Raw genomic sequence first — 12,376 nt, 5'->3', positions numbered from 1 at the left:
GTTAGAGGTGTCCTAGGATACCAGAGAGGTGTGTTCTGGAGGGCAGGTACAAGTGTCGCCTTTCAGGAGTTGCCTGGGGGCTGTTGATCCAGAGTCATCTGTATGATTCTTGAAACAAACTGGACGTGGTCACATAGGAAGAGGATGAGGAGTGAGCAGAAGCGGCAGTGGTGTCCTGAGTAGGGACGCTGCTGGGCAGGGGTAGGTTGACAGGGGGAGCCCAGGAAGGAAACCGAGGAGTTAGGAGGGTAGGAGGCATGGGTCATGTCACCGGAGGACTGAGTGGGCCCAGGCATATGTGCTGCAGTGGGGACACGTAGCCCGCAGGCAGGTCAGGCAGCCTGGGGCTCCAGGGTGACTAGAACAAGGGCCAGGGTGGAAGCCAGACTGCGGCCCAGGGCCAGGGAGTGCCAAGGCTGAGGGTGTAGGGTGATGCAGGCAGCCCAGAGGGCATGCTGGGAAAGCTGACAGGAGCCACATGTGGATGAGGCAGGGACAGTGACGCAGGGTGGGCACACATGGGCAGGGGCCACGGAAGGCTGTGCCTATGAGCCTGGCAGGGGATGCAGTTTTGGCCCGCCACTGAGCCTGTGGTGTCTGCAGAGGGTGCAGTGGCTCACCAAACTGAGTGGTCTTCTCGCTGGGTGGGGCATGGCCCTGGTGGGAGCAGTTGGTTGGACCCGAGTGCCGCTGTCATCCCCTTGACAAAGTGGACCCTGAGTGGAGGGGTGTGCAGGCGGCTGGTGTCACGTGGCAGGACCTGTGTGTGCTCTGTCTCTGGTGCAGGTCAGCCATGAGGAGCATAGGTGGCCCCTCAGCCCCCTGCTGACAAGCCTGTCATTTGTCCTGTGGAATGAGCGTCATTTCATGGCTGTTCTCTTTTCTCTGCAGCTTACGGTTATTCCAGAAGTTTGACACTTTCCGGATTCTGGTTTGTGGTGGGGATGGAAGTGTTGGCTGGGTCCTCTCTGAAATCGACAGCCTCAACCTTCATAAACAGGTACCTGTACGGGAGGGAACCCAGCCAGGAGCAGAGAGGGTGCGGAGGTTAGAGGGAAATCACGCAGTCTCAGCTCCTGTTCATCTCGGGGTGCCTGTTCTCAGGCCAGAAACCATGGATGGTTTTGGGGAGTGTGCAGTTTGGTGGCCAAGGCAGAGAGGGGAGAGCCCAGGCCACCCCCTGGCATTGTGGAGGCCCGGGGGCTCAGACCACGATGTATGAGGGGGACCTGAAGGGAGCTATGAAAAGAATTGCCAACAAAGGACCCATGTGGGGAGCAGGACTGGGTGGGGCTGTTGCTTTACTGGGTAATTTTTGACTTGAGGCCTCTTGCTTGTGAGAAGGGGACGGCAGTATACTTGAATTTCTCAAGTCAGAGTCATGGTTCATTGGACTTAGTTTTTGTATTAAAATAAAAATAGATTTTCCTGATTGTATATAAAAGTGTTCATATATTCGTTGAATTTCCACACCTAGCCATGGCCTCCACAGGTGATCAGCCAGTACCAGCATTTTGCTGTCTGTGGCCTCTCTCCATCACAGCACATAATTCTGTTACTGCTTTTTGTTGTTGTTGTTTGTTTTTGTTTTTTTGAGGTGGAGTCTTGCTCTGTCGCCAGGCTGGAGTGCAGTGGCGCGATCTTGGCTCACTGCAACCTTTGCCTCCCCAGTTCAAGTGATTCTCCTGCCTCAGCCTCCCAAATAGCTGGCACTACAGGTGCACACTACCATGCCCAGCTAATTTTTGTATTTTTAGTAGAGACAGGGTTTCTCCATTTTGGCCAGGATGGTCTCGATCTCTTCACCTCGTGAGCTGCCCACCTCGGCCTCCCAAAGTGCTAGGATTACAGGCGTGAGCCACTGCGCCCAGCCTGTTACTGCTTTTTAAAAATCACTGATTAAGATGTTGCACACACCTTCTGCCTGTGTCTGTAAGTAGGCATCCTTGTGTCGTTTTCCACTGGGCACACCTGGGAGCCCTGGGCCAGCTCACCTCTGTGTGTGAGCATGGAGATCACTTCCCAGGAGTCTCCTCTCTGGGCGCACCCAAACTTAAGTATTGAAATGTGGGGACAAACTGCCTTTCCTCAGGGCTGTGCCAGCTTCCGTGCTTGATGCCTCTTAAAGCTGTCCTTTCCCGTGCACCGTCCAAGCTGTTCATCTCTATAGTTTTTGTCCAGCTAAGTAGGCCAAAAAATGTCTGATCTTTACTTAATTCCTGGTGAAGTCGAAGCCTCCTCAGTTGGTTGTGAAGTTCTAAATAAATCAACCTGTTCATGTTTTTTTGCCTCATTTTCTCTTTGAATATTCACCTTTTTTTCTTTAAAAATGAATGTGTGAGGATTGTTGTTATATTAACTTCTTATTTATCACTGCAGATATTTTTTTCCCAGTTTGTCATTTGTCAGTTCAACATCCTTTTTGCGGGGGGCGGGGGGGTCTTTTCTTTCATGATTTTAGTCAACGTCTGTCATATTTGTAGCTGTCTACACCCCAAGATTAGGAAGATTTGCGTCTATATTTTCTTATGTTTATTATGGCCCCATTTTTAAAAAACTCAGTCTTCTGTGTGACGTGGATGTATTTTTCAGTGATTCTGCAGTCCCTACCCAGCCCTGCTCACTTGGTAGTATTCCCAGGTGGGTGGACTTTGACAGCCTGGGCCAGGAGGCCAGCGGCTCAGGAGGAGCAGTGGTGCCGCCTGCTGGTGGATTAGCATAGACTACTCTAATTTTTGATTTTGTGTATTATTTGCAAGTTCACTGTCACTAGTTAGGAAGACAGTGGAACCTTGTGGCTGGTTTTCATACGTTCAGCCAAGATCAGCACACGTTTCTCTCCCCTGCTTCTCTTTGGCGCCTGTTGTGGCGGCCATGCCCTCGCTGGGCCCCTGCTGCCTTGGGGTTTCTCGTCTTCCTGGCTGCTCCTGCTCCATGGTGGCCTCTCCGTCCGTCCCCTTACCTTAACGCTGTGTCCGCAGAGCCTTGCTGGGGCCTCTCCTCCTTCACTTTTGGAACGCTCAGCGACTAGCAGGGCTTCTGCTGTCATCTCTGTCCTGGGGACATCTCTGGATGCTTTGGGCCTTGGGCCTCTCTGGATGTCTCCTAGTGCTGCGAGTTTCCAACACTACACCATGTTCAGCCCGTGCCCTGCATTCCTTTCCTTCGAGTCTGAAAACATCCCTCTAGATGTCTGAGCCAGGAAATTGGACAGTTGTTCTTGGTTCCTCCGTCTCTTCCTCCTGCCTGTTTCTCACTAATTGTGGCCTCAGTCCTGCCATCCACAGTACCCTGGCCTCTGTCCATCTGCAGCTCACCCAGGCAACCTTTCCCGGGCCACTTCTGCCTGTGCATCCCCCAAGCACGATGCTTCTGGGAAAAGTCCAGACCTTTAAGAGTTTGCCAGAGTCCCAGCTTTGCCTCCTGCTTGTTCCTCTGCCTGTCTGCCTTCTGTTTCCTCACTGTCCTCCTCTTCACTGAGCTCTGCCTTGCCCTTCCAGTGTGGTGCCTCCCTGCTGGAGCACCATCTATGCCTGCTGTGCACTGCTTTCCTTTTCCTTTAAGGCTCCAGGAAGCCCTCGCGGAGTCCTCAGCCCCTCTGGGCACTCTTCAGCGCTGGGTTCTCTCCATCTAGTATGTTGGCTCCGGTGTCCTGGCCTGCTTGCTCCTGCCTCCCCACTGCCAGATGTCCCCTTGGTGAGGCAGGACCTCCTCTGGTGTTTGCTGTCCCCACAGGCAGCAGGGCCTCAAGCATGGTCACTTGCATCTGGTGAGCAGAGGGCTGTACGGTGCTGTAGGCTGGAGCATGGCAGGATTCCTGCCTCAAGGACAGTAACGCCTCCCCACACACTGCACCGCAGGCCTTCATGGCCCTGGTCACTGCATTGTCAGAGTCAGAAGCTGGTGAATTCTGGGCATTGGGCGTTTCAAGAGGTCTCCTAAGCAATGAAGTGGTGTAGTGGGATCTCATTGGAGCTCTGGGATGGGAATCCAGGTAGAGGGTGAGGCCTGAGCAATGGATGAGGTGTCTTCATGGAACAGCAGGCAGGTGGGCAGAGGCTGAGCTCTGGCAAGGCTTCAGGGTGGCGTCCAGACTGAGAAGGGTCCTGGCACCTTTTTTTGATAGGATTTAGAGGAGAGAAGTGACACTCGTGATGTTTTTGGAAGAAGAATTTGGCATTAGTGAGTGAGACGCTGTAGTGGATGGAGGGATGGGTGGCGAGGCGTCAGAGTGAGTCCTTGGGGCTGTGGTCATAGTGGTGAAAATGGGAAGCCGGGGGATTTGGGAGACAGATCAGAGAGAATGTGAGGGGCTGACCATCAAGATGTGACGACAGCTGAGAGATGGACCTGTGGCTCATCCGTTTCTCCCAGAAGCAGCATCTTATCTCAAGGGCAGTCATGTTTCTGTCTCATTGCCAAGGAAAATGTCATCTGTCCCTTCCAGTGGGCTCTGCCTATAATGTGCAAGCTGCACGGTTTTAGGTCACATCCCCACATTGCTGATGTAATCCTCATGGTGGGTGACAAGGAAGGCTGCGGGCTGGGAGGTGGTCCCCGCCCCCAGGTGTTTGCCTACACATCTTCCCCCGTGTTTCCTTAGTGTCAGCTGGGAGTGCTTCCGCTCGGCACAGGGAACGACTTGGCCCGAGTGCTGGGCTGGGGCTCAGCCTGCGATGATGACACCCAGCTCCCCCAGATCTTGGAGAAGTTGGAGAGAGCCAGCACCAAGATGCTGGACAGGTGAGTGGGGATATGCTCCGGTGCCGTATGAGGAGACTCTGAGAGACAGGTGACCTCGACCAGGTGTTCCTAACCTGGGGTCTGTGGAAAATGTGGGCCCTCTGAAATTATTTGTAAAGATTTGACCTGAGCATATATTCTGATAGTCTTTGATATTTGGTCAGATTATGACAAGGATAAAAACAAAAGAGATTAAGAACCAGCCATGCCCTAGAATGATCTGGTCTCCCCAGGAGGTCAAGCCTGAGCGTGTCAGGGCCGTGGAGAAGACGGCTGTGCCGTCTTTGGCTGCTTCAGCCCGGATCTCATACCCGTCGGAAAAGTGCTCCTTGCGCTTATTTGAACAGTTTCATTTTGCCATAGTCTATTCCCAGAAGAAGTTTTGGGAAATTATCCTCTAGTGCCTAAAGCCACTGTGATACCTTCCCTGAGTGAGGTACTGTTGTTCCAAGTGACACACTTGGCACTCACTGACCTGTGGCACATGGGGCACTGATGAGATGCCTCCTAGCCTTCCTAGTTGCTCCCGGAAGCCTGGAGTTCTGAGCACAGGTGTGGTGTTGCAGTGTCCCCACCTTTTCAGGCCTCCTCTGTGTGCCTTGGGGCCTGTGAAATGCTCATCTCACTGGGCCAGCTGGCTGAGCCATTTGCAGCTCTCTTGAGGAGGGTAAATCCATTTCTGCCAGAAGCAGTGTCTTATCTCAAGGCAGCCATTTATGGGAGACCTTCCTCTCTTTCATGGAGCTGTACTGCCGTTAGTTGTGGAGTGCAGACATTTGTTCTCAGCCAAGTTATGGGACAGAGTCAAGACCAAGGACCTAAAAATGAAGTCAGAAACTGTGTCAAGATCAAGGCTGCCAGCCGTGAAAGCGGAGGGCACAGGGTTCACCCTTGGGGGCCTGCACGTCTTGCCGCCTGTGCAGCTGACCTTGTATGTGCAGGTGGAGCGTCATGGCATACGAGGCCAAGCTCCCGCGACAGGCCTCCTCCTCCACCGTCACCGAAGACTTCAGCGAGGATTCCGAGGTACTGCTGGCATGTTCTTCACATCCTGCTCGCATGCTGATGTGATCTGAACTGTCCTCTCAGCGCTTTGCATCACCTCCCTTGCAGAGACGCCTCCCCTTTGGTGATGGGGTGTCATAGTCAGGCCTGCGGAGGCGCAGGGTGAACCCATGGCTGAGGGGATTCTCACTTCCCTCGGCAGGGGCCTTTTGGGCTTTGTGACCCTCTAGGGGCTTCCTGCGGTTGTCAAAGGCCCTGCCGGGCCGGGGGTGGGGGTGGGGGTGGTCCTCCTAATGGCCTTCCCATCCTGTCCATGCATCTCCTCAACTGCTCAGTGAGCCCCAGACGGTGCGCGCCTGTTCCCTCCCCTGCCACGGTGCCCCCAGGCCTGGAACGCTCTAGCCGGCTCTGCCGTGGCTCTTCCCCAGCCCCCCGCTCCTGCCCCGTTACACCTCTCTGTGGCGTCCGCAGTTGCCCTTCTCTCAGCCTCCTCTAGTCCAGCTGGTAGTTCTTTTCATTTGGTGATTGTTACTGTTGTGTTTTACGCCCCTACAGGTTCCCTCAGAGAATAGACTTTGTCTTCTTTAGTTTATATTTTGCACTGGTGCAGTGCTGGGTGGGGTAGTACAAAGAGGTGAGCTTTTGTCAGAGGCTAGGACAACGATCTGCAAACAAGGCTTGTGGGCCAGATGTGCCTGGGCCCACGGCCTTGCAAGCCAATAATGGTTTGTACATTTTTAATTTTTCCTTTTTTAAATTTTGAGAGAAAGAGTGTGTGTGGGAAGCCCAGAATATTCGCTGTCTGGCCAGTAGTAAGTTTGCTGACTCTGGGGCTGGGTCCTAAAGACAGCAGGGATCCCACAGGGATAGGGCTGCTCTTCTGACAGGCAGAGCAGATGGTGAGGGGAAGAGTGTGTTCAGATGGGGCTCACAGCCAGGTAGAAACAGCCTCTGCTGCGAATGGACCCAAACCTGGAGCTGACCCGTGAGCACACTGCTGTCAGGATGAGTAGGGGTCAGAACAGAAGCCCCTAGCACAGACCGTGCTGGGATCGCAGACTGAAGGAGATTCATTTGTAGTTTGTCTGCAGCTTGACGAAGGTTTTAAAATCTTTCACCTAGCACTAGGTGAGTCTCAGATTAGCGTTTGAAGTGAGTCGAGGCTTGGCTGGGTCAGACAGGGTCTGTTAGGAGAGGCTCATCTTTCTCAGCCTGTGCTGGCAAGGAAGTAGGTGACAGAGTCACTGGGACTGTCACAGAGCTTGCTGTCACAGAGACCAACAGTCCTGGCCATTTGGGGTGATTGCAGGTACAGCAGATTCTCTTCTATGAAGACTCGGTTGCAGCCCACCTTTCTAAAATCCTTACCTCGGACCAGCACTCAGTGGTCATCTCCTCGGCCAAGTGAGTGCCTGGTGGCCCTGGGGAAGGCATGGTGCCCTGGCCCCCCAGCCTGGAGCTGCCTCTCTAGAAGGGTCTTTCTGTTTCTCTCCCCACAGAGTGCTCTGTGAGACGGTGAAGGACTTCGTGGCCCGGGTGGGGAAGGCCTATGAGAAGACAACCGAGAGCTCGGAGGAGTCAGAGGTCATGGCCAAGAAGGTCTGTTCCCGTGCCCTGGTTGGGAGGGGCACTGAGGCAGCGAGAAGCTTCCTCTGACACCAGTAGAGGGCCGTGACTACAGGTTGTCCAGGTTCCTGGCGTTTTGAACAAAGAATTAGACAGTACGCACAGTAAAGGAAGAAAAGAATGAAGCAACGAAGAACGAAAGCAGGGATTTATTAAAAATGAAAGTACACTCCAGTGTGGGAGCTGCCCGAGTATCGGCTCAAGGGCCCAGATACAGAATCTTCTTGGGTCCAAATACCTCTTAGAAGTTTCCCATTGGCCACTTCATGCTCACTTCATATAAATGAAGTGGTAGTCCGCAGTCAGTCTGATTGGTGGCAGAAAGCAGCCAACCAGAGGCTGAAGTGGTTACAAAGGTCACACTCCTGTGCAAACATCTGATTGCTTTTTGCAACCAATCAGAGGCTACAGAAATTACCAAGTTGCACTTCTGTGCAGACTAAGACTCAGCCCGCAGTCAGTTTGGTTGGTTGCAGACAGCCAGTTTCTCCTATTTTCCACCTGCCTGGGCAGAGAAGGTGGGGATTTGCAAAGGGAGTAGCCTCTGGTCCTTTTGTTACTGCGGTGTGGAGAGTTAGGATTTTCCTTTTGATTGAGTTCTAGGAAGTGTGGGTGAAATGGCCTGAGGTTCCTGCCTCCAGACCCTGTTCTCCTGCCTCAGCTCTGCATGCCTTTTCCTTTCCTTGTTCAGTGCTCTGTCCTGAAGGAGAAGCTGGATTCCCTTCTCAAGACCTTGGACGATGAGTCCCAGGCCTCGTCCTCTCTGCCCAACCCACCCCCCACCATTGCCGAGGAGGCTGAAGATGGAGATGGGTCGGGCAGCGTCTGTGGCTCCACCGGGGACCGCTTGGTGGCATCAGCGTGCCCGGCCCGGCCGCAGATATTCCGGCCTCGAGAACAGCTCATGCTGAGAGCCAACAGCCTGAAGAAAGCGATTCGTCAGATCATAGAACACACAGAAAAAGGTGACTGTCTTTTGAGGAGGAGGGGGCTTTCCCCAGCACTGGGCATGCCCAGCGTCCCCTGAACACGGTGATGATGGAAGGGTGCTCGTTGTGAAAACCTCCACCATGGCCCTCTCCACCTGTGTCCAGGCGCCAGGCCCCCAGCCAGTTCACTTGCCCTCCCTCCACCCCTCCTCTTACACCCTCAGACGCCTTCATGCTGCCTCCCGTTGACCTCTTTCCTAGCCCTCATTGACTTCACTATAAGCGTCTCACTCCTGTGAGACCTGTGGTCACGGTCTCACACCCGCACACCTGTGTGTCCATGTGGCCGCTCCTTCTGCCTGCAGCCCTCCAGCCTTCGCCAGGCTCCTCTGCACCCCTTGCCTTCCCCTGCGAGGGTTCCAGTCCTCCCAGCCTGTTAGCAGGGATGCCCTGCCCCAGTGCCAGGACCAGGGGGAAGATGGGTGGGAATGGGGGTTCGGAGTCCAAGCCTTTAGCCAGAGGATGTTTGAGGAAGATCAGGCCATGGGGTGAGGAGGAGACCTCCACCCAGCCTGACAGCGCCCTTGGCTTTGCAACCGCGTGCTCAGTCGCACACACTCTCCTTGTACAGCTGTCGATGAGCAGAATGCCCAGACCCAGGAGCAGGAGGGCTTCGTCCTGGGCCTCTCTGAGTCAGAGGAGAAGATAGACCACAGAGTGTGCCCACCACTGTCCCACAGCGAGAGCTTCGGGGTCCCCAAGGGGAGGAGCCAGCGCAAAGGTACCCGTGGCTCCACCTCCCTCTGCGTACCTCGGTGTGCTTGGTTTTGGTGAGACGTATTGGGATTGCCAGGGGAGGTTTTAGGGTGCTTTCTCGTAGTTGCTTTGGCCACTTGGTTGCATAAAAATTCACCGCCCAAGGCCTGTTTCTGTGCATCTCCTGTGCGTGCCCTTGAGGTGTGTGTGGTCTGCCTTGGTGGACACCAGTAGAACCCACAAGACCCCCTCCGTCAGGGCGAGGACCGCCTCCCTGAGGAGCACTTGCATTCTGCCCTCACTGCTTCCTCAGAACCACCCTGGACCCCACAACTGCTTGGAAGGGGCTGTGTCTGGCAGAGGGAAGGTGGGTGGGTGAGGGGGGGCCTTCTTTGTCCTTGCCCCTTCTGCAACAGTCCACAGCGTAGGCCCTGGTGGAGGGTACCCCAAGCCTGTTCTGGCTGCTGGGAGGTCTGTGCTCAGAACTGACCCACGGCCACTGCATGGCCACCACTCAGAGCTCTGCTGTGTGTGTGCTCTGCCTCCCACAGCCCAAACTGACTGGGCTCACCCCTCCCTCCAGCGCTGCCACCTGTGGCCTGTTACCCTCTCCATGAGCCCAACCCCCTGAGCATCATGTGCACCCACTCGGTCCTCCGCCCCCTTCTTTGTCCCACATACTTCACGCAACTGCCTGTGGTTTGCAGCCCTCCCACCTCAGCCCTCCCACCTGCTCATGTTGCTAAGGACTCCCCAGTATTTCACAGTCTCTATTCCAGACAGTTGTAATGTTTTCTGTTCTGTTGTTACAGTGTTGAAATCTCCGTGTGAAAAACTGATCAGCAAAGGAAGTCTGTCCCTGGGCAGTTCTGCTTCCCTTCCGCCCCAGCCGGGAAGCCGGGACGGCCTGCCTGCACTCAACACCAAGATCCTGTACCCAAGTGAGTGGCGGCCAGCAGGAGGGACTGGTGGGGGCCCTAGCACAACGCTGGACCTGTCGCTGTGCTGGGCGCTGGGTCCGTCAAACTGAAAGAGATGGGGTTGCTGCCCTTGGAAAGTTTACAGGTCCCTGAGAAAGATAGGTGGAATTTAAAAATTTACACAACTGTATGAAAAGTGCTTCTTTTTTTTTTAAAAAACAAAAGCCAGTTAGTACCCAAATAACCACGCGAGGAGCCCAGGAAGACGTCATTGAGAAGGTGATGTTTGAGTCAGGTTTTGAAGAATAAAGGAATTAGATTTCTGAGTGGAAAAGGGAGGTGGCCGGCCTGATGAGGGAATCCGAGGGACCGTCCCATGCTTCTAGCGTGGTTGCAGGAGGCGTAGGGAGGGTGAGGTCCTGGCCGCCTGGAGCGTTCCTTGATGTTCATTTCTTATGAAGGCAACCTTATAAAGCCTTAAGCCTCAACTCTCAGATCATTTTGGTGGAGTGGCTTACATTTGATGAGAACATGAAAACTGACTCTCTAAGCCTTTTTTTTTTTTTTTTTTTTTTTTTTTTTTTAAAAAGAGGCTCGCTCTCTATTGCCCAGGCTAGAGTGCAGTGGTGTGGTCATGGCACACTGCATCTTGACCTCCTGGATTCAAGTGATCCTCCCCACTCAGCCTCCCAGATGGCTGGGACTACAGGCACACACCACCACACCCGGCCTTAGAAGCCATTTTTAAATGTGTTTTGTAGGTGTTGGTTTCTGCCACCCAGTGTGGTTTTTTTGTTCCAGTGATTTTTGACCTAAGACTATTGGCGAAATTCAGACATGGTTATACATAATTTTAGACACATTTAATTATGATAATGTTCTGCAGAATACTGGTCCACCAGCTTCAGACCCACGGGCCTCTCTTAAGTCTGTAGCTCCTGACCCGCCACCTTTCTTATATCTCCTTTACAGATGTCCGGGCTGGAATGTCTGGTTCCTTACCCGGTGGCTCAGTCATCAGTCGCCTGTTAATTAATGCTGATCCCTTTAACTCTGAACCAGAAACCCTGTGAGTATGAGGGAGAAACCAAGTGGGCGTGTTGTTAACATGGCTGCTAGTGCATAGAAAACAGATCTCAGGATTAACTAGAGAAATCAGTGGTAGCTGATAAGGAAGGCTGAGAAGTCGTGGAGATTCCGCTTAAGGAGTGGACCTGGAAACCACTACTGCACATCTGCAGAGGCAAAGCGCCTCCCGTCTCCTTCCCAAGGTCCCACAGTGTTTGCTCGACGTCCCCTGAGCCTGCATGCCCTTCCGAGGCTTTTCACAGGCTCAGCTGCTCCTGCCGGGAGCTGCCCTTGTGCTGTTCTTCGTGTTCACTCTCCCATGACCTTGGCTGGACCTCACTGACTTCTGCTTACAGCCTGCCATCTTCCTCTTGCCATCCCTCCCCCTGCTTTCCTCTAAAACCTGCTCTCCTTGTTGGTGATGCAGAACAATAGACTCTGGGCTGGAGGGTCCTCCGTGTGCCCCTCTCGTGTCTCTGAGCACCCTAGGGAGACACTGGCCTGTGCTGAGGCTTGTAAGGGCTGCTTGTGTGCCTGCGTGCTGACACTGCTACTCCGCTGGGGACAAGGCCTTCTTCCTCTGCTGGCCTGTAAGGCAGTGAGGACGTGTATAGCAGTTTAATGGAGTCTTCCTAGGTATTGGAGACCATTGTGGAGACAAGTGGTGTTTTGAAAACCTGTTTTTCTAGACTCATCTTTCTGCTGGCTGATTGCAGGTTCTGGGCAGCTGATGGCAGTTGGTTAAACATGGCCAGCCATTTTTCTGGAGTGGTCAGGGGCAGTGACAGGAAGAAATGTGTGGTTCACAGAGGCTCTGGGTTTGGGAAAGTGGACCCCTGGATTCCAGGTGCTGGCCTGGTACAGCACTTCAGTGTCCCTGTTCCTGGCCTGGTCTCCTCCTCCCCTGGGGCTACCTGGGGCTTCAGTTCTCAGCCCTCCGGAGGCTGTTTTCCTTGGGAAGGCCAGAGCTGCAACCCCACAGCGAGCACTGTCCCTAGGGGCCCCTGAACTGGATGTCTCCTTTGTCTACTTCATCTGAGACTGTGGAACTTCCACCTCTGTTGCTAAGCTGGGTGGTCTTATCTCTTCTCTTCACCTGGGGAGACAAAGCTGTGGTTTGCTGCCTTCCTGCCGTGGTGTGTGCCTGGGCCGTATTGTGTAGGCCTCATTGCAGCTGGGCTTGAGCAGGCCCCGGCACCCCATCATCTCCCACTGCCCCGGCCACTGCTGCCCCTCCTGCTCCAGGTCCCTGAGCCCAGTCTCTCTTCTGCCTTCCCTCATCTCTTTGCCCTGTTTCTCTCTGTTGGATCTCTCTCTTTTCCCAGGACC

General features: G+C 54.0%; 1 protein-coding gene across 8 annotated transcripts in view; it reads left to right on the top strand.

Annotated features, from left to right (window-relative positions):
• Positions 1–12,376, top strand: part of DGKD (diacylglycerol kinase delta) — a 115,665-nt gene that overhangs the window by 83,869 nt on the left and 19,420 nt on the right. For all 8 annotated transcript variants that reach the window (XR_004053103.1, XM_030916107.1, XM_030916106.1 and 5 more), the window contains 9 exons: positions 892–1,000; positions 4,604–4,743; positions 5,685–5,769; positions 7,058–7,152; positions 7,248–7,347; positions 8,066–8,339; positions 8,935–9,084; positions 9,872–10,000; positions 10,952–11,048. Coding sequence is in view for 7 of the 8 variants with exons in the window: in XM_030916107.1 (XP_030771967.1) it covers positions 892–1,000; positions 4,604–4,743; positions 5,685–5,769; positions 7,058–7,152; positions 7,248–7,347; positions 8,066–8,339; positions 8,935–9,084; positions 9,872–10,000; positions 10,952–11,048 (1,179 nt within the window). In the remaining variant the exon portion in view is untranslated. The remainder of the gene's footprint in view (positions 1–891; positions 1,001–4,603; positions 4,744–5,684; positions 5,770–7,057; positions 7,153–7,247; positions 7,348–8,065; positions 8,340–8,934; positions 9,085–9,871; positions 10,001–10,951; positions 11,049–12,376) is intronic.

Source organism: Rhinopithecus roxellana, chromosome 14 (genome assembly GCF_007565055.1).
Source record: "Rhinopithecus roxellana isolate Shanxi Qingling chromosome 14, ASM756505v1, whole genome shotgun sequence".
In the NCBI taxonomy this organism is placed as follows: Eukaryota; Metazoa; Chordata; class Mammalia; order Primates; family Cercopithecidae; genus Rhinopithecus; species Rhinopithecus roxellana.
Note: the sequence above shows the minus strand (reverse complement) of the source record. Positions and strands in the feature narration are given on the sequence as shown.